The sequence below is a fragment of the Myotis myotis genome, unplaced genomic scaffold (genome assembly GCF_014108235.1).
Source record: "Myotis myotis isolate mMyoMyo1 unplaced genomic scaffold, mMyoMyo1.p scaffold_m19_p_8, whole genome shotgun sequence".
In the NCBI taxonomy this organism is placed as follows: Eukaryota; Metazoa; Chordata; class Mammalia; order Chiroptera; family Vespertilionidae; genus Myotis; species Myotis myotis.
In genome coordinates this window covers 27,984,972-28,006,430 of record NW_023416390.1, presented here as the reverse complement: position 1 = coordinate 28,006,430, position 21,459 = coordinate 27,984,972, and the positions used below count along the sequence as shown (strand labels likewise).

General features: G+C 40.8%; 1 protein-coding gene across 6 annotated transcripts in view; it reads right to left on the bottom strand.

Moving 5' to 3' along the window:
- The window catches only part of RHBDD1 (rhomboid domain containing 1), a 101,333-nt gene that overhangs the window by 67,665 nt on the left and 12,209 nt on the right, over nucleotides 1-21,459 (bottom strand). For 4 of the 6 annotated variants that reach the window (XM_036319799.1, XM_036319797.1, XM_036319795.1 and 1 more), the window contains 2 exons: nucleotides 10,976-11,471; nucleotides 9,590-9,722 (listed from right to left, as the gene is read on the bottom strand). In XM_036319799.1, the coding sequence (XP_036175692.1) occupies nucleotides 9,590-9,722; nucleotides 10,976-11,408 (566 nt within the window). In that variant the 5' untranslated portion in view covers nucleotides 11,409-11,471. Of the gene's footprint in view, nucleotides 1-9,589; nucleotides 9,723-10,975; nucleotides 11,472-14,234; nucleotides 14,260-17,089; nucleotides 17,247-21,459 lie in introns of those variants that run through there. The other 2 variants (XM_036319798.1, XM_036319800.1) reach the window with 2 other exon arrangements.

Genomic DNA, 21,459 nt, shown 5'->3' with positions numbered 1-21,459 from the left:
AGTTTAACTATTTATGTAGTTTAACCATTGTCTTAAAAAACTTTGTTATACTAAATCTCCCATAAGAAAGTATCTGAAGAAAAATCAGTATTGAGATAAACTTGTCTTTTCTGTTCTCCATGCACTTCCTGTTCACCTCAAAATTCTTCCTAAAACCATCAAGGATGATCACTTTGTCCAGATATCCAAGACAAGGCTGGGTCCTCTAGACCTCTTTCCACAGGCTTGGACTCCAGAGCCAAAAAGATGACTTACCCTTTCCCTCACAGTTCCAATTCTAGTGGGAGGGAAAAGTTCCCTGCCTCAAAATTTCTCATTCTCATCTCATAAAATCAAACTCCAGGGCATCTTAGCTTTGGTTAAATACTGCTCTCACCTTGAATCCTGTTCAACTCTAAGCCCTCGTGGGAGACAAAGTAACTCTTTATAAGACACACAACTCTCCTTTATGGGAGCCTGCAAAGACAGGAGGGAGTAAATGTACAAATGGACATCCGAGAAATGCCGTAAAGAAATTCCCCCTACTTCACAAAATCTGCTCCGGACAGTCCTGGAATGTTCTTTCAAACTGAACTCTTTAACAGGCTCCAAAAATATGTTTCCATGAAATAAAACAGAGGGTGAGTATCAATTCTATATATATATTTTTATCTAAGCTTAGGAGAAAAATGCAACAGTCCCAGTACATAAAAAAAAAAAAAAGATGTGATTGTGCAATATAAACAGAAACCCAATGCTTCAAAAAATGCTCATTCTCGACAATAAATAAATAAATAAATGTATTTATAAATGCACACACATTCATATATACACACATATGCACACCGAACAACTTGGTGATATCATATTATCAAACTAAAACTAAAAAAAGTTTGTGATTTTTTTTTTTTAGAGAGAGAGAAAAAGGGAGAGGGAGAGAGCAAAACATTGATGTGAGAGTGAAACATCGATCAGCTGTTTGCCCCTACTGGGGACAGAACTCACAACCCCAGGCATGTGCTCTGACCAGGAATTGAACCAATGACCTCTCAGTGCATAGGACGATGCCCAACCACACCAGCCAGGGCAATTCAACTTTGATGGTATGGTAGGCTGAATATGACCCCTTGCCCCCCCCAAAATAAGAAAGATATCCATATCCTAATATCTGGAACTGGTGAATGGTACCTTATATGGCAAGGACTCTCCAAGTGTAGTTAAGGATCTTGAGATGGGGCAGTTACACTAGACTACCAGGGTGAGTCCTAAATGCAATAACAAATTATATGTGTGTGTGTGTGTGTGTGTGTGTGTGTGTGTATAAAAGAAGTAATATGCAAATGAGGTTGAGACTCCATCATGGTCACGACCAGCTCAGGAGAAGGGGCCGGGCTCGGCCAAGCCTGAGAGATCAACACAGAGGAGCACCTGCTTCAAGCCTCCTCGGCGCAGGACCCCAGCGGGGACACACACACACATACACATGGGGCACCTGCTCCGCGCCTCCACAGCCAGACTGTGGCTTAGGCCCACACCCCATGGACATCCCCTGAGGACTCCCAGACTGTGAAGGGAGCAGGGGGCAGGCTGGGCTGAGGGACCCCCACCCTTCAGTGCACAAATTTCGTGCACCAGGTCTCTAGTGTCTTTATAAAGGAGAGGCAGAGAAAGATTTGACAGAGATTGGAGAGGGGAGAGCAATGTGACCTTGAAGGCTGAATGACCTTCTCTTCTACCATTCCTCAGTTTCACACCACCACAGACCTGCTCTGAACCATGTCACCAGTAAAACAAACTCCAGCATCCTGTTTCCTGGTACCAGTTCCTATCCACACAATTCTCTCGGTTTTCAAACTTGACAAAACCTCCACTCTTCATCCCTTCTTTTGCCCACAGTCTATAGGCCTCTTCAGTTTCATTTCTTTCCCTTCCCCATGGTCATCACTGGGACAGTCCTCAACAGAAGCCACAAGTAGAATTGGCCAGGAAGCTCACAAAGCATAAGGCCTCCCCCTTGCCAGGGACCCTTCACAGCTGTGGGAGGGGAGCAAACAACATGTTCACAAGGTCACATGTTTTATAAAATTTGTGAAAGTGAGATATCTTAACCACAATCACTAAAACTGCTATCTCTTTCCACTCCAACTTCCTCTCTATCACACTTCCCCCCAGGTCAGGTGCCCCTGGGGTGGGCACAGATATGTTTCAGATTTAACTAGAGGGAAGCCAAATTGAAGATACATTAAGCTCGAGTTCAGTGGGGCTTATTTATGGGGTTCACAGTCATCTCAGTGCAGGGTTAGGTCACTGTTAGTCACTGCTGTATAGAAACAGCTTCCAGAAATACTCTTAATACCCTCTGTGCATCCTTGGCTATAATTCTAACTGGGGCACAGGAGTAGAAATCCCACAGCTCTCTCGGGCGACCAGCCATTGTGCTGAAGTCAGAACCCAGAGTCTGGAAAATTCTTCCAATCACCAACCAGGCAAAACTGTAAGTGGAGGATTCAGTTCCCATTACTACATAGTTAAAACAGAAATTCAGCAGTTCTCTGTCAGGGATATGCTGAATAATGTAGTGCATGAAATTCTAAATGCACCATCACCTTTCCCTTTCTTTTTTGAGAATCATGCAAAATAAACTTTATCAGAATCCCTGTGTTTGTAGCTATCAAACAAAAATATTTTTAAATTATATCAAAAGCTGTAATAAATTCTTGGATTTCTGGTAACCTAATTAATAAAGGAGAGTGAATCATAAAAATATTAGTACTAATATTACTTGTTGAAACAGCACAAAGCATTGACGTCCATGAAGAAAAAATAAATCTCGAACTATGCCAATAAAGATCACTGACAAGCCTGGCTGGTGTGATTCAATGGTTAGCATTGATCCATGAACCAGGAGGTCATGGTTCAATTCCTGGTAAGGGCACATGCCCGGGTTGTGGACTCGATCCCCAGTAGGAGGCAGCTGATCAATGGTTCTCTCTCATCATTGATGTTTCTATCTTGTCCTCTCTCTGAAGTCAATAAAAAACAAACAAAAACATATTTAAAGAATATATCAGATGACATTCAAATCAATTCAAAGAACAGTCAAGAAACTTGAAAAGAAAGCTGCACAAGAAAACTTGAAAAGCCCTGAGATTTTACAGCTTGTATGTAAAAATATCTTGATAGAAGTTTCCCCAAATCTGACAAGAATTCTAAAAATTTAGATGAGTTGAGAAAACTTTTCTAAACTCTCAATAATAATAAAAACTGACTTTGTTGCACCATGCTATTCCCTCTACAGAAACACTATTACCAAATTAATATCATATGATGAAGAGATCAGAATATGCAAGCAAAACCTGTGGGAGATGCCAGGGAGTTAACATAATATTACATTTATGGATTTTGTAATGTTTATAGTATTTTTCAGCTCTTAAAAATTTGTCAATTGTTGTACTTTCTTTTCTCACTTAAAATTTTTACTTTTTTTGTTTCTAATTTTATATTTCCTTCTTAAGGAGGACCCACAAAATTGAATAAGCTTCAAGCCTGTAAAACTAAGATTTGCCTTTAACAGAACACTCACCTTTCTCAATTCTTTGCCTCTGGCTATGAACTTCCAAGCCCAGATTAACCCCATACAGTAAATGTACAAGGAATGATAGAATCAGGAAGTCATCCTTCAGGACTCACCATGAAATAACCAATTCAGACAAGGATCACGATTAATAGTCATAAACCTTAAGGAGGAGGGTTACTGACTACCATCCTCTAGTATGGTCACCAAGCGGCTGTCTTACTCTGGATAACCTTCAGGGCTCTGAGCTTCAGTTTTCAGACTAGACAACCTTAAACTCATAGAGAAACTGCAGAAGTTCATAATTTGGGCTAGTACTGGGGGCTAGAAAGTAACATGAGGCATCAGATCCCCCTTCTTTCCATCAACAGAAGGTGGCTGGGGTTAGAGGTGGGCAAGGGCACAGCCACGCCTGGGAGGAGGCAGCATGCATACCGCCCTCCTGTGTCACTCATGAGCAGAGGCACTATGTCAGACACAGTCCCCTCCCAGGGTCCCAGGACATACAGAGGAATAAAAAGACCACATGAGGCAGTGCAATCACTGAAACGAGGCACACACAAGTACTGTGAAAAGCAAAAGCACCCCCAAAGGACTGAATGTGAGTACTTCAACATGCTGGTCAAGTCCACACCCCTCACAATGCCTAATGGCTGGCTGTTTGGAGAGGCTTCCCGCCATAAAACTAGGGGAAATTACTAATTCCATGGCTTTCATAAAATTCAGAGGTCCACCGAATGTTTGCTTGGGAGATTTTTTTTTTTCCTCCCAAAGGGCAGCTCATTAAGTCCAACAATAAAGCAGGCTCTGTCCTGAACATTTATAGTGTTTTCCCAATGAAAATTACAATTGACAACTACCAGAAGAACAATGCAGAGCAAAGAGCTCTGGTTTCTCCCACTTTTCCAAGATCCATCTCAAAGAAGCACTTGCTTCTCAGGTTTCCTGGACCAGTGTTTAGCTCAGTCATTATTTGGACGCATGCATAAGTAGATGCGTAGCTATCAGAAGTTTATCATTCAAAGTAGTCAAATCTTAAAAACCAAAAGATCTATTCTTTCAAACCTCAAAGGGAAGAAATCTCATTTAATTTCCAGGTTCCTCCACCCATAATAAGCATATTACATAAAAATACAACTATGCCTTGTCCACGTAAGAAAGGGACACTAAAAAAAAATAAAATGTGTGGTGAGAGTCTTCAGAAATAGCTGAATGAGCATATTAAAGGCACTGCTATTCAAAGGGTTCATTATAGAATAAAAGTTCCAGCACCACTGGGAGTGATTTTCATATGAATGTTGGGTGTTGCTGTCACAGACAAGTCTCTGGTCTACACAGAGAAGCGAGTCATGTCAAGTGAGTAAGGGAGCTGTGAGTGACAAGGTGGAAAGAGGGTTGTTCAGATAAGGGGCAGACATTACAGAACCCTTTTTTCAAAGAAAACTTTGAAGATTTTGTTCAGCTTTCTTCCAGGAACTGTCACAAAATAACAATACAGTTGCAAATGAGTGGTGCTCAGTGGCCACGCACTGCTTTTTTACAGGCCAGCTGGCTGGGATGGAAATTAGCATTAAAGAAAGACTCAGGGTTACTGGGCTCACATACAACAGCCCAAGGAGAATATTCCCAAATGAAGGAGGACACTCAACACAGACGTACAAACAAAACTCAAGTTAAAAACAACACTGCTCTCTGAAAGGAACAGCAGAGAGAAAAAAAAATCCTCCTCACTTCTTTCTGAACTTTCCTAAATCAGCCCATTCTCCAATCAGTGTCCAGGTCCCCACAGTAAAAGTCAACAAACAAGCCATGGGTTTTCAGCTGCACTATAAGATTAAGAGAAATGAGGCTGGTGGAAGAAGGGGGAAAATAGCACAATTCACCCCCTTTTTTCTACCCAGAAAGCAGAGAAAGGGACCCAAGTGGAAAAGCCCAGTACCCCAGACAGAATCAGGGGACCAGCAGTCAAAGGCCTGAATCCTAACTAGTCCTGGAGTCTACCAGGAGTCATTTGATGGGTCCCTTAACTTCCTGAATGTCCTTGTCCTCATCAGTATAAAACATTGAGACTTCAGTGGTTCTCAAACTGTGCTCCTTGGAACCCTAGGGTTCTGTGGAGATGCCTTTGAGGCAGCCACAGTAACACAGGGGTAAGGCAAAAAGGAATGGGGTCTCTTGCTTCCTCTCAACCCCAAAGAGTGAAAAGTTGATCCATTTTATATATCAAGTTTGTGAGTAAAGACTTTTGTTTAAAGAGTGTCAAGATAAGAAGCATTTAAACTTGTGGTGATTTTTTTGGTGAGTTTATTTCAGCCAAACAGCGGACAATTGTCAGGAAACAAAATCTCAAGGGACTAAGAGAATGCTCCAGAGAATGGCCGTCTTGCACCATATTTTATATAATACAATTAAAAAAGAAGATGCAGAGTCTGTTCCATTCTTCTATGTCTCTGGATCTATTTTGTTCATCAGTTTATTTTGCTCATTAGATTCCACGTATGAATGAGATTGTGTGATACGTATCTTTCTCAGACTGGCTTATTTCACTTAGCATAATACTCTCTGGGTCCATCCAAAGACTTTCGCACCATTAGTGATGCATCTCTTAACTCAGAGAGTAAAATCAACACAATCCAGAGATAAAAACGAGACCTCCGGAGGAGCAACTAAGATGGCGGCATAGGTAAACACCGGGAAATTATTGCCTCACACAACAATTGAAAATTACCGCAAAGGACTGAGCAAACATCATCCAGAACAACAGGAAGGCTGGCTGAGTGTAAATTCCACAACTAGAAGGAAAGAAAAGCACGCTGAGAGCCAGAGGCGCTGCGGAGGTGAAGTGCAGAGGTACGGCGGCTCGCGCGCGCGAGGAAAGGGGGTGGCGCCTGAGGACGCGGCTGTCTTTTTGAATCACAAACTCCCGACGGCTCTGAACTCCGGTTCCGGGAAGTCTCTGGGGACCCAGGTCTCATACGGGGAGAGGCTGGTCTGTCCAGCAGCGAGCGAACTTGAGGGCGGCTTTCCCTCAGAGGTGCTTGCAGCCGTTACCGGAACACTGAGATGCGCGACTCCGGGCGGAGAATCGGCCATGGCCGCTTTCTCCGCCCTCTGACTCCCTGAGACCCCGCCCCACCCAGGCTGCAGCAGAGGCTTTTGCATGTGAATGTACCTAACTGCAGCCGAACCAGGCAGACCTGGAACTTCCAAGAGAAGGCCCAAGGCCCCGCAGCGGCTTGCATTGCTTCACAGCTGAGCCTCTTCGTGGCTCCTGCTGTGTGGCCTCAGGCAGAGGCTGAATTAGCACCTCCTTAGATCCAGGAGCCACTGTACCCAGTGGTCAGAGGGGGTCCATCCAGACTGCAACTCCTCAGATCCATAAGGGACGCACTCAGGGAGCAGACTCAGTGAGCACCAAAGCCCCACTGAAGCAAGTCTTGCCCCAGAAGGGTGTCTTCAGCACAGAAGTTCTCCCACTTTAGACACAGCTGATTCTCACAGCCAATTGGCCTGGAGGTCAATTCCTCCCAGTGATTCTACAACAACCAAGGCACCAAGAATGCACCAAGAGTGTCCATCCCAGGTAACTGGGGAGGCTGAGCTACTGGGCCCTACAGGACACCTGGCGCACAGGGCCACTCTATCAACACAGGGAAGCTGCCAAAATGCGGAGACAAAGAAACAGGTCACAAATGGCAGAAATGGAGGAAAGCAAACGATTGGATATAGAGTTTAAGGCCACGGTTATAAGGTTTTTCAAGAATTTTATGGAAACCGCCGATAAATTTAATGAATCCCTCAATAAGTATAGGGAGACCATGGAGGACATGAAAAAGGACCAACTAGAAATTAAGCATACACTGACTGAAATAAAGAATAATTTACAGAGATCCAGCAGCAGAAAAGAGGATCCCAAGAATCAAGTCAAAGATTTGAAATACAAAGAAACAAAAAATACCCAACCGAAAAAGAAAAAAGAAAAGAGATTCCAAAAATATGAAGATAGTGTAAGGAACCTCTGGGACAACTTCAAGCGTACCAACATCAGAATTATAGGGGTACCAGAAGGAGAGAGAGGGCAAGATATTGAAAACCTTTTTGAAGAAATAATGACAGAAAACTTCCCCTACCTGGTGAAAGAAATGGACTTACAAGTCCAGGAAGCGCAGAGAACCCCAAACAAAAGGAATCCAAGGAGGACCACACCAAGACACATCATAATTAAAATGCCAAGAGCAAAAGATAAAGAGAGAATCTTAAAAGCAGCAAGAGAAAGACAGTCAGTTACCTACAAGGGAGTACCCATACGACTGTCAGCTGATTTCTCAACAGAAACCATGCAGGCCAGAAGAGAGTGGCAAGAAATATTCAAAGTGATGAATAGCAAGAACCTGCAACCAAGATTACTTTATCCATCAAAGCTATCATTCAGAATAGAAGGTCAGATAAAGAGCTTCACGGATAAGAAAAAGCTAAAGGAGTTCATCACCACCAAACCAGCATTATATGAAATGCTGAAAGGTATTCTTTAAGAAGAGGAAGAAGAAAAAGGAACTCTTACCATTTGCCACAGCATGGATGGAACTTGAGAGCGGATAAATACCACAGGATCTCACTCATTTGTGGAATATAATGAACAACATAAGCTGATGAACAAGGACTGATCCAGAGACGGAGAGGCATTGATTGGACTGTCGGGACTTGGAGGGAAGGTAGGGGAGGGTGGGGGTAAGGGGGAAAGATCAACCAAAGGACTTATATGCAAGCATATAGGCCTAACCAATGGACATGGACAACGGGGGGGTGAGGGCATGAGCGGGGGTGGGGGGGGTGGGGGGTAGAGGGTAACGTGGGGACAAGGACACATATGTAATATCTTAATCAATAAAAAATATATTAAAAAAAAAAAAAGAAGATGCAAATGGATACAAGAAATCCATTGGTGATAGATTAGGGAGGTGGGAGAAAGCAATAAAGGGAAACCTCTGTTATTGGATGAAAAGTAAAATGATAGACACATACATCTTTTACATAGGTGGTTATGGGAATCCTACATAGTCAACAATTAACGTGATAACAAAAACAATGAGAGGATTTAAGGTCTCCACCCTGGTGCACTGGTTGTGCCCTGAGGGGTCTGAAGAAAGGGGAGTTACCCTGACATTGTGACGGAATGTTATGGTAGATGCAAAAGACAATAGACAGAAGAAAAAAAAAGACAATAGACAGGTTGGTTAAGGTATTTAACTTTTCTCAGGGAAGATTCTAGCCTACGACATGAGCTATAAACTGCTTTTAGTTAAAAAGTTTTCATTTCAGAGCATCCTTTGTGGTTACTATAAGTCTCTGAGTTTGCAAGATTGCCATGCAGGCCTTCCCTGAGCTGGTTAGCATGTAGCCCCTTTTGGTCCACAAGAGTTTATTACCAAGACAATTCACAACTAAAATGGTATAAAAGCATTGAACCAACATACCTTGTTGTTGTTGTTTTTCAATCTTTATAATTATGTGCCTCTTTGAATTATTGTTGTTTGAGTTACTGGATTGAAAGGCTGGTTAAAGTCAACCCTCAAATCTGTATATCAGGTTCTATTATCTATATATACAAAAGGCTAATATGCAAAGTGTCCCCTCAGGAGTTCGACCGTGAGTTAGATTGCTCGCTATGACGTGTGCTGACCACCAGGGTGTGGTGTGGAATGAAGAAAGGCCCCGGCCAGCAGCTGGAAAGTTCCAATTGGCCCTGATCACCAGCCAAGCCTAGAGACCATACCCATGCAGGAATTTCGTGCACTGGGCTTCTAGTTCCTACATAAAAGGTGAGGACACCAAACCTCAGATAATTCAAGTACACCAAAATCACACAGCTCAGACAGTGACAGGATTCAAACTCAGGAATGCCTGACACTGATTCTATTCTTATAGTTAAAGAATAAACTTCACTGAACAATTAGTTACTTCATTATTATTCTAATTTCTTTTCCATAGAACATGAGGTTCTTCATTTGTATTTTCTAAGAGTAAATAAATACTTACCCTGGAGTGATTAAATGAATAGCCACAAGTTCTGCCCAACAACTAAATTTGTGGGGTACAGGAAAGCCCAAAACGTTGACAAAGCCTCCAGGGAAATAATGGTTGTTAAGAACTTTCAAAGCAAACAAAACTCCTAAAAGAGAAGAAAGAGCATACAAATATTAACAATCCAAATGTGGAGATAATCAACGTTTACAAAGAAAACTAGTTGAAAGTGAAAATGATTATTCCACTACATCAACTTCTTGCTTTGAAACATACTTTAACTGCTTACAAGTCAACCCAGAGCGCAGTAGAAAGACAATGTACAAAGTAATAATTCTTGTGATGTTTCTTAACACAGAAGTTAATACTGATTTTCCGCATGCTACTAAATACGTAACACATAAAATGAGGTTATAAAACACCAGCAATGGCACTAAATGCCACTGAAATGTACACTTCAAAATCATTCATTTTATGCCATGTGAATTTTAACTCAATAGAAAATAAGTATGTTAAGTCACATGTATTTTTCTAACCTCAATGGAAAGATGCTGAAGGAAGGACATTTTTCTTTCTTCTCCCACAATTAGATGCAAGAGGGTGCATCTTAGACGGAGGGGGAGCAACAGCAGGGGAAGTACAGGGTTAGATTTCCTTTGTTTCAGGATCATTTCCTTCCTCCCCTTCACTTTCTTATTTACAGAACACCTAATTTATGCCCTGATGGCCATTTAAGTCCTATGACATATATATATAAAAAAGAACCAGTAAAGGTTAAAGGGAGAGGTAAGGCAACGCATGAGTAAAGTCATGCAGCATGGTTCAAATCTCAGCTGCCCACCTACTAGGTGTGTAACCTTGAGCAAGTTTTTGGAAGTTCTTTACTTCTCTGAGTCTTAGCTTCCTCATCTACAAAACCAAGACAATGCCAGCTCCCTATGAACCTGTTATATGAATATTAATTAGTGAGTTATATAGAGCGATTTATCTTGGCTCCTAAAACATGGTGAGCATGCCATGGTAAGCATGATGCATTTATTTGAATGAAGTTATTAAGAGGCATACTCATCTTTTTACAGAACTCCCCATCACAAATACACTTGTGGGTCTCTCCCTGGTCCCACCATCAAGGAGCCAGTGAAGATATCAGTATTGCGTCTCCTACAAAACCACCTTTGAACAGACTGTAGTCCAAATTGTCCAAGAGTAAATGATCCAGAGCCAAATCTATGTCCCTCCTGTGGTCCAATGAGCCCCCCCCTCCAAAATACAGCCTCTGGCAGCCCTTACCCACTCAATATGTATTTCCTTCATCAAGTATGGCCCACGCTTCATAAAAGACAGCAGCCCACCTGCCTTACTGTCTCTATGCATGCCCCCCTAGAAACCTGTCGGCCTTACCTGAGAAACCTACAGCACAACTCCTTTTGAAGTCAGGCTCACCCATACACTCTGCAAAAGCAAATTCCAAGAAAAGGTACACCACGCCAGTGAGTAGGGAGAACGTGGTGATAACATAGGCAAACCATCGGCTTCCTAGTCTTCTTTCCAGATGTATTCCTTTCCATAGCATGGACACCATATTGAAATACAGATGCCAGTCGTCCGCGTGGTGAAAGGGGGAGAGCAGCAAGCGCTGCCAGTCTTTCTCCTGGTAACATTTCTCCACGCTAAGGCAGGAGCTATACACTGGCTTCAAAGGACTCAGGAAGAACCAGATGTTGACAGCCAAAGTAGCCAGGGTGACAGGTGGAATATTATTGATGCCAACATGGAAGATTTGAGAAAGGAGCAGAATAAGCCCAGCATTCAGTCCTCTTGGTCTCCGTTGCATGGTTAGATGCCAACCCAGTGAGGGGGAAATGTGGGATCCAGGAAGGTATACAGACAGCTGAACCTAAAACAAAAAATAAAATGCACATGAACATCCATCAATGAAGAATGAATGCAATATATACTACTCACTTAAAGATGAGCTTGCATTGTGTACCCCATCTCTCATCTACCAGCAGCATTTATTTCAGTGTCTTCCAGACATTGGATGATGTCCTTCCTTCATATCACATTCTAAAATAGAGACTTTTCTCCCAAATCCCAATGGACCAGTGAATGGGTGGGTATGCTTTCTCTGATAAATATGCTATGAAAATATGACTTGTCTTCCTTTTGGGCAAACTTGTAACCTAATTTTAAAAAAAAACCTACAAAGATAGTACATAAATATTTAATAATGATTTCTACTCAATGCTAATAAGGATTCTTCACCCCCTTCATTTTCACAAAGAAATAGTCAATTTTGATATTTTAGATAGAGTCTGCTCCAAAGTGTTTAAACATCAATAAGCCAGATTTAAAAGGTAAGCATATATTATCTTCTAATCCACTTTGGAAGGTATCAACTCCCGGAATACTTTATTTTCACAGAAACTTTAGCTTTTAAACATTACCTAGTAGGAGCTAAATCCTGGATTGCAACACTGTTTTTAAGGAGCTCATATTCCACTAAGAAGTAAATTGACAAGTGCCACACAATGTTCTAAACACAGTGACAGAGGGAACCGAGACGCTAGGCACACACTTCAGCCCGAGGCGGTGATGCGCCTCCCGTCTCAAGAGTGGACAGGAATTAGTGACACAGGGGAGTGCCAGGGTCCAGCAGTCTGCTTCTGCATCCCGGGTCCTGGCTGACCTTGTGACTGCCTTCAGTTGACAGGATGCAGAGGAATCGAGGCCTTAAGATGATCTGCAGGCTTCTGCTCTCTCTTGAAACCCTCCCACACACGTGGACAAGTTCAAGATGGCCAGCCACCCTGATGGTCCCAGCCACCAACCAGCTAAAGCCCAGAAGCAAGGTTGTCTAGGTGACCAACAGCTTCCCACAAAATGGGTGAGTCCAGCTGAGCCCAGACTAACTTGCTGACCCACAGAACCGTGACCCACATAAACTATTTACTTTACTTCACGGAGTTTTGGAGGGGTTTGTTAATACAGCAATTACTGACCAAAACGGAAGGCAATTGCTTTGGTGAGGGACTGATTTATGCTCATGGGAAGAAGCTTGTGAAGAAAGAGACACAGACTAACAATTCAAGAGATAAACAAAAAAAAGTCAAGTCCTTAAAGGGAAGAGCCTTGTTCGTTGTGGCATTTATGCCATCAATAAATGCAGATATGGGTCAGTAGGCAGATTAGGAGACAGGACTCTGAAAAAGTGCTCATTGGGGGGGGGCTCTGTTTTCCCTGTGGAGCCTTCTTGGCTTCCACCCAAACAGGAAACACACTCTGATACACTAAAGACTCTCATTAAGAGGGCACGTCGGAACATACACAGGCTTTGGAGCAAAAAAGGGCAGGATTCTCCTATGTACTAACCCTATGACCCAGGGCAAAGTACTGAACTCTCTGAACTTCAATTTCTTCACTTTCAGTTAGGAATAACATCTCCTTCCCAGGATGACTGTAACATGTCTGGAACAAAGTAGGTGCTGAATAAACGGTAGCTACTTTTTCATTATGAAAAGGTAACCTCGTTTTGGTGAAAAATCCTTTGCAAATGGAAGCATCCTGATAAGGCTCAAAGGTACTTCCCATCCCCCCATATAAATTCTTATCAACATCACCCCCAAAAGAAATGCCCAAGAAAAAACTCTGTGTGCCTATGTGTGTGCATATCCTCATTACTAGCACAACCCCAGTTTCTTTATTGCGTGGGCTTATTATTATAGCTCTGTAGCACTCTCATAAAATTTCAACTGAAAAGTTCCCAAATAATTTTGGAGAAATGGTCTCTATTTTTCACATTGGCCTTCAGGATGATTTTCTTCTTCAACTACTGTGACTTTCTTACAATCCTCCCATATAATCACATGTATTAAAACATCATTACCTGTAATCAGAGCAATGAAAAAATATGGCCTTGATCATTAACTAACAAATAAACCCTTCAGTACCAGTACAAACAGTGTACTATGGAGGCCAGGCTATGAACAGGAGAAAATAAAAACTAATTATGTCTTTGCTTAAGAGAAAGTTCTCCCTTGATTGGAATTGTTAGTGATGAAAACTATAAACAAAAGAATAGAATGTCCCCAATCATTTTTCACACTGTACACCCAGGCTCTCATTATATTTGCTTTACTTCTGCCCAAATCTACAGGTCCCTTTCTGTCCGCCTCCCTCCTCACCTCTCAGCTCTGCTGCTGAGGGCTCCTGCTTCCCAGGACACTGTGCTTTCCCCGCCTTCACCCTCCTCCGATTTTCACTTCCCGCCTATCCTTAGTCTTTCCACACACTCATGGAATTCCACTCTCATGCTTTCTATCATTCTTTTCCTTAGAATGATTCCCACATTTATATTTTTCAGCCCTGATTTCTCAGTAGGTTCCAAGGATATAATCTTATAGGAAGTATATAGTCTGCCTGATCTCTTTGGTTTCTGGAAACTAAATTGACCCTCTTCACACAGAATGACTACTCAGCATTCTTTCCATCACTCATTTATTTAATAAATATCAGGCGCCAAATGCATGCCAGTCACTAGAGGCACAGCAAAGAACAAAATACAACTCTAGTCCCTAAATGGCCCGTTTCTACTTGCTGAAGGAAACAAAAATTCTGGCTGCAGAAAATCAGAAGATGAATAAAATAAATATATACTTACTGCGAAGGCAGATATAAGCACAGTCAATGTGAGAAGGGCACAATATGCTGGGCCCCGCTTTCATAGAGGCCACTAGAGTGTCAGTGTAGGTAGAACCTAAGTTTGAGTTTTAAGTAGCAAAGATTAATTGGCACCATTTCATACCAGCTCCCTTAGTAGTTTAATAAGTCAGCCACCCAACGCGAAGGATGAAGCTGGTGACAAGGTAATAGAAAACCCAACTGGTGCATGTGAAGACCAAATCTGTAACTTGACCTTGTGGGCTAGGAACACCAAAGACAAAGACAACAGATGGAAGTAAGCAAGTGTTGACAATAAAATGAATATTGCTTTGTCCCACCCATCAAATACACAGAGATTTTTACAGTGCTGAATTGTAAGAGAGACCACAGAGGCATGATCGATTATAGCAATTTATCTATGAGCTAGAAACTGGTACAATGTGTTTGGGAAGTGATTTCTTTATTCTAATTTGTATCCAGACCATAAACTAGTCACTGCAGCTCAAAGAAAAAAGCAGGCTAGTCTCTGTACATCCCACCTGAGAAACACATCCTCCCGCACACTAAACATGCCCAAAACAACACGAGGTCATCCCTTCTAAGTCTGTCCTCCCACCCATGTTTCCCATCTCATGACATGGAGTCCCCAGGCAACCAGTTCAAGTCAGTGATGTAAAAAACACCCTTTACACATCCTTGGCCCTCATCACCTCACTATCTCAAACACCCATCCATATAAGACTCAGTTAATCCTTCCAGTTTGTTACCCATTTACATGCTTCTAACTCTAGGGCCACTACTGTAGTCTAAGCCCGGATGACAACAAATTCCCTAGCAGGATTCCTTGTTTCTCTTCTTACACCTACCAACTTCTTACACCATTCTACTGCTGCTCAGAGCAATATTCAAAAAACTACAGTTGGATTCCCCTGCAGTAAGCCTCCAGTAGCTTATCATTACAGTTGGAATGAAGACCAAACTCATCACCATAACTCAACACTTGTGCTTACTAGTGCCCTGACCACTTCTCTGGTCTCATCTCACACTGGTCTCTGCCTTGGTCACTAGCCTCCAGCCACATGGGGGCTCCCACACCAGGAGCTCCAGGATTACAGCATAAATAGCCAAGGGCAGAACTGTCTTATCCATTTTGATCACCACTGAATACCCATAGCCTAGCCCAGTGACTGGCATATAGTCAGTGCTTAGTAAGTATTTGACCAATGACTCAGGATTAGTATTTTTTATTACATCTTGATTATACAATAAGTGGACTGAAAAGTTCTGAATACTGATGAGATGTTTATCTCTAAGAATTTGTCCTACAATTGTAGAAACCTTCCCCAGAACACTATATTGTTCCACTTGCCATTTTTAGTTCCAGAAGTGTTTATAACATTTATCTCAACTTTACAGAAATTAACCTTTGATCCATTTAAAATGTATTAATAGGCTATTTTGCTAGTACTAGTTGATTTTTTAAAATGGCATTTTAATTATGTAGTAATACACACCAAAGTTGTGACAGATAGAAAATGAAAGGCTTCTTGAAATATTGATAGGAAAATTATCCATATTTACTTTTAATGAGAAATTAAAAATTTAACAGGTATGTAATAAGAAAAACTAAATGGCTGGAACAAACAAAAGAAACTGAATTCATAACTTGGGAAACCAATGTGTCTCAAGGGGGAGAGAAAGGAGTTCTATAAAAAAGGAAAAGAAACTAATTGTGGTGATTTTCAACTCTACTTACAAAGTAGGACATATTTCATCATTATCATTTAATAGGGAGGTATATATCTCAACTTTCAGATTAAATGTTCAAGAACAATTTAGAGCATTAACTTGCAAGAATATACAACAGTTATAAATTATATATCCAATTTGGCATTGGATAGTAACCAAATTAATTTCACAAGAAAGAAAGAAATGATAGAGTCTTAATGGGAATAATAAAATGCTATTCTGAAAAACAGCCTTCCATATCACTAAAAGTGCAACAACTCTTACAATTACTCACTGATTTTTTTTTAATTGTGTGTTTTTCTTTAAGACTCAAGAAAAGGCCAATCACTACATATGTGAGATTAATTAATGCTATTGCCATTACTACTATTTTCATGCATGTGGTAAATTTCATTTAATAATAGTACCATATATTTTAAGTATATTACCTAAAAATGTCATAGAGGAGAGAGTAGGTTTGTTCAACTCATTTGGCAAGTACTTATCAAAGGCTTACTATCTCTCAGGCTCAGTACTTTGCTAATGCCTGATTTTCTAGATGCTTAAGCTTTGTTTTTTAAAAAAATTGAGATATATAAATCACATACCATGAAATTCACTCTTACCGTGTATGATTCAGTGTTTTTCAGTATATTCACAGGTTGTAAAATCAACACCACTATCTATTCCAGACCATTCTCATTGCCCCAAAATGAAACTCTGTACCCATTAGCAGTCACTTCCTGCTCTCCTCTCTATCCCAGTTCCTGGCAATCACTAATCTACTTTCTGTCTCTATGGATTTGCCTATTCTAAACATTTCATATAAACTGAATCATACAGCATGTGGCCTTTTGTGTCTGGCTGCTTTCATTTGGCATGTTTTCAATGTTTATCTCTGTGTTGTATCATGTATTAATAATATAGTAGTTCCTTTTTTATGACAGAATGACATTTCATTATAGAGAGATACAACACTGACTTGTCCATACATCAGATGATGGACATCTTGGTTGTTTCACTTTTCGGCTATAGTGAATAGTGCTGCTATGAGCATTCATAAACAGTTGTTTGTTTTTTTTTATAGAAACATAGATTCTGTTTTCAGTTCTCTTGGGCACATACCTAGGAGTAGAATTGCTGGCTTATTTGTTAACTTTTTGAGGAACTGCCCAACTGTTTTCCAAATTTCTGTACTCTTTTACATTTCGCAGTGTCAGAGATCTCCAATTTCTCATCTTCAACAATCCTTGTTTTTATCCAGTTTTTAATCATAGTCATCCTAGTGGGAGTGAAGCGGTATTGATTTATATTTCCATAATGACTACTGATGAGCAAATGCTAAAACTTTCATTGCTTAAAACATAATATAAACACACATGCTCACAGGTACACAGAACCATACAGACAAGCTCTCTCTCTCTCGCTCGCTCTCGCTCTCGCTCTCGCTCTGTCTCTCTTTCTGAAACAGTTTAACAAGCTCCGGTCAAACGAATGCTTCAGAAAGAAAAATGAAACTACAAAGACATTGTTCAGGTTCAACTGCAAGGATGTCAGCACTTCCCTCCCCTGTGATGTGCTGCGTTGAATGGGAATGTAGTCCAATAGCAGGGGCAGGGACCAACACATTCAACTACCAATACTGTAAAATCGCTTTTGAAAGAAACAGAGGGCTAGTGTGCTTTATTGCTTCAAACAAAGCAAATATGCTATAGAAATAGCAGACTCTTTATGCTAAACATAAAAACTCCCTCTGCTTTTTAAATTACAAGAGTTGGACAAGAAATCAGTGCATCAAAAATACCACATGAACTTGGTCAAACTATACACACTAGATCCTTTTTTCTGTCTCTCTCATTCTGTTTCAAGACAGTCTATTCTCTCTAGGAATGAGTTGAACTGACCAATTCTTCTCCTGTAACTCTCTCAGGAGTCTTATCATTAATGGCTTTCAAATCCTAACATAACAAATTATTTTCTCAGCTTGTTACTATAGGACCAATAAGTGAGAACTTTTTAGTCCAGCACCATAATAAAATTCTGTTTTTCCAATAAAATTGCTAAGCATAATTTTTTCTCCTACTTAGTGTAATTCTTTTCCTACATAGCATATTTTTTCCCTAAAAGGCATTAGCTTCCTTAGGCCCCAAGAGAACCTAACTACAAAATGCAGATTTCAAGATAGTTTTTGAAAATAAGAAAATTGTATAGTATAATATGTATTTGCATTTAATGAACAAGAATTTATTAATGAAAGACTTCAAAGTAACTTGTTTCCACTTTTGAAATACATGAATGTATTTCAAAAAGCTTATAGCTTATGTGCAATACATAATTGGTATATGCGATACATAGCTGTATGTATAACATGTAAATTATGATTTTAAAACTTAATATTTAAATATTAAATGCAGCAGCTTCACATCACTACACTGTGTTCAGTTTATCACAACACATCAGCTACCTGAGTTGATTGGTCAATGGGGATCCTGGGAGTGCAGGGAGGAATCTCCATCCGAGGACCATAAGAGGCCCTGTGCTCATGGAAGACAATCAAATGAATGAAAACTGACTTTATAAATAAAAAATGAAAACTGGAATCCAATTATATGAAGAAGGTAATGGGAATCTAGTCTTTATGAATATTGTGCCACTCTCAGTAATTACATTCCAGCATGTAGTCACAGAACTATCTACAACTGGGACTCTGTTCCAAGAGAAATTGAGAATTGAGAGCACTTTCCTCTTTTGAGGGTTGCTGAGACCCCCATTTATACAGTAGTTCTCCACACTCATACACTTCATCGTTATAACTACATGAGAAATTGTCTCATTTGGCTCCACATAACCATTAACTATCTCCCTAATGCCAACTGGCTAAATCCCTCTAATTTTACACTACCAGATTTAGAGTTCTTAAGATACAAGACTTCCTTTCTTTCCCTCCCCCCCCCCCCCCGCCCATCATATATCATCTCCCCAAATGAAAACAAATAAAAGTTTCCTTACCTTAGTGAGACACTGTCCAACTGTCCTTTAAAATAGCCTGCCTTAAATATAAATGCCATCCACGTGGAAGGCAGAATACCTGACCGCTGGTGAGTTAGAATTTAAGACCACTAAAGTAATAGAAGTAGAAGAATGTTCCAGGCAAGTAAGCAACCACTATTAAGGGCATATGTTATGTGGTGACAAACCTCACTAAAGACCATGCCCTATCTCCTAACAGTCTTCCCTCAGTCGACTTTATACAATACCTCACTTGATTTGATTTAAATCCAATCTCATCATGTTATCCCCTGCCCCAATCCATCATGCTTTCTCACCTATAACAGCTTTCTGTACTTCATCATGAGATTGAACAGTGTTATGGTTAATAGAATGAACTCTGGAGCCAAGAGGCCTGAGTTTGATTCCTGGCTCAATTGCTTGGGTATAACTTTGGGCAAGTTCTCAATCAATTTATGCTTAAGTGTCTTCATTTATAAAACAGATGCTAAATAATAATAAACCTGCTTCATGGAGTTGATGCGTTAGCATATGTAAAACATAATAAGCACTGTATAAGTATTAGCTGATGTTAACTCTTTATCATCTGATCAACTTCAAGGCTTTCAGTCCAGGATCCAATGTCTTATAACATTTATGTACCTTCCCAATAATAACATATATGTGAAATTATTGATAGTTTACAAAGGAGTTGTGTCATTTGTTTCATTTAATTCTCACAATCCTGTGAAGACAATATTAGTTCCACATTATCTACTAGCTGGTCTACAAAGCACTTGCCAAGAAAATCATTCCCTGCCCTGCCATCTCTCCTGAAGGATGCCCATGTGAGAAGAAGCTCAATGGAGCTTCTGCCCTGGAGACTTTCCAGGGATTCAAATTTCAGCCCTCAGCTTTCTCTGTCCAAGGTGCTTAATTAAGTGAAGCCATCTCCTCAGATAGGCAGCCACGTGGGGTACTCTTACCACCAAAGGTCACCAAAGTGAACTTCACACACATCCCCTATCTTATATTGTAAGTCTGACCATTCCAAACATAACTGCCCCATTTGGTGGAAATCCTTTCTGCAGTTTTGGTGTGGAACCGTAAAAGAAAGACCAAAATTGCATGTGTCTTATATAGATAATTACTGAGGCAAAACTAAGGTGGTAGCTGTGAAAACATAAGTTTAAATTAAATACAGGAAAGTGGTTTCAAATGATACAATCACTTATTCTAAGCCATAGAAATACCTCCCCAAGGCAATAAATGGAATCTCCAAAAGAAATGGTCAAGTCAGGCCTTGGTAATCAGCTCTATCCTAGAGTCTAACAATATCCAGGAAGTGATAAGATCGATCGACTGCTGCTGGAAAACGCTAGATCAATTTCACCAGGAGGAACTGTGGCGCAGTACAAAGTACACAAGGCTAAACACAAGACTTCAGCTTATACCTGGCCCTGCCACCAAGAAGGGGGTAGAAAGGTGTGAGAACTAAAAGATAAAACAAGAAAACAAAAAGCCATCAACACTATTAGCACCAAGACCAAGCTTTGCTACTATACTGAGGACTGGCTTCTAAGGGTAAGAAATCTTAAGGAATAATGAGCTGGTCTCAGGTAAAGGCAGAGGACTCAGGAAAGGAATGGCACATTTAGGAAATGCTCTGAACTAGTTTCAACAACAACTGTCTGTGTGTGTCAGCTTAATGCCAGTTAACTTACACAGGGCAAAGGAAATGAAGATCCACAATTCATTCATTCCAAGGGACTGGGGTTTTGCCAAAGTGAAAGGAAAGGACGAGGCTGTGGTAGTGGTGAGCAGTCTACGGGCAACTCCTGGCAATTTGAAAACTTTAGGTAAAAAGCACAAAGAGTTGATTAAAATGAACTGGGCAGATTATTCCCCAGTAAGTCAGCACTTCCTCCCAGCTGGTTCTGCTCCTAGCTTGGGGGTCCTGAATGTCCAAGATCATCAAACACTTACATGGTCTATTTCTTCAGGTTCAGTTCGGTTAAGTTGCTCTGCACCACAAAAAGCTCAGAAATCTGAAGTAGAGTCTAAAGACTGAAATGTCCTCCCTAAACACAGAGACTGGGATATAGATGGAGAAAAAGACAGAGAGATGCAGAAGGGAAGAGAGAGAGACCAGGAGGAAAACATCTATCAATTCTGCCTGGTGAAAGAAAGTTTAACTTCTCTCAGGATTAGAAGAGGCTAAACTTTAACAAGGTCACCAATATAATCAGACAACAAAGTAACACACTGACCATCTATTAGGCCAGGTAGTTTTTAGGCTCGGAGGGGAAAAAGGACAAAGTGCACACAACTGCTGCTGTTTGTTTAATATATTTTTATTGATTTCAGAGAGGAAGGGAGAGGGAGAGAGATAGAAACATCAATGATGAGAGAGAATCATTGATCAGTTGCCTCCTGCTCTCCCCCTACTGGGGATCGAGCCCACAACCCAGCACGTGCCCTTGATGGGAATCGAACCTGGGACCTTT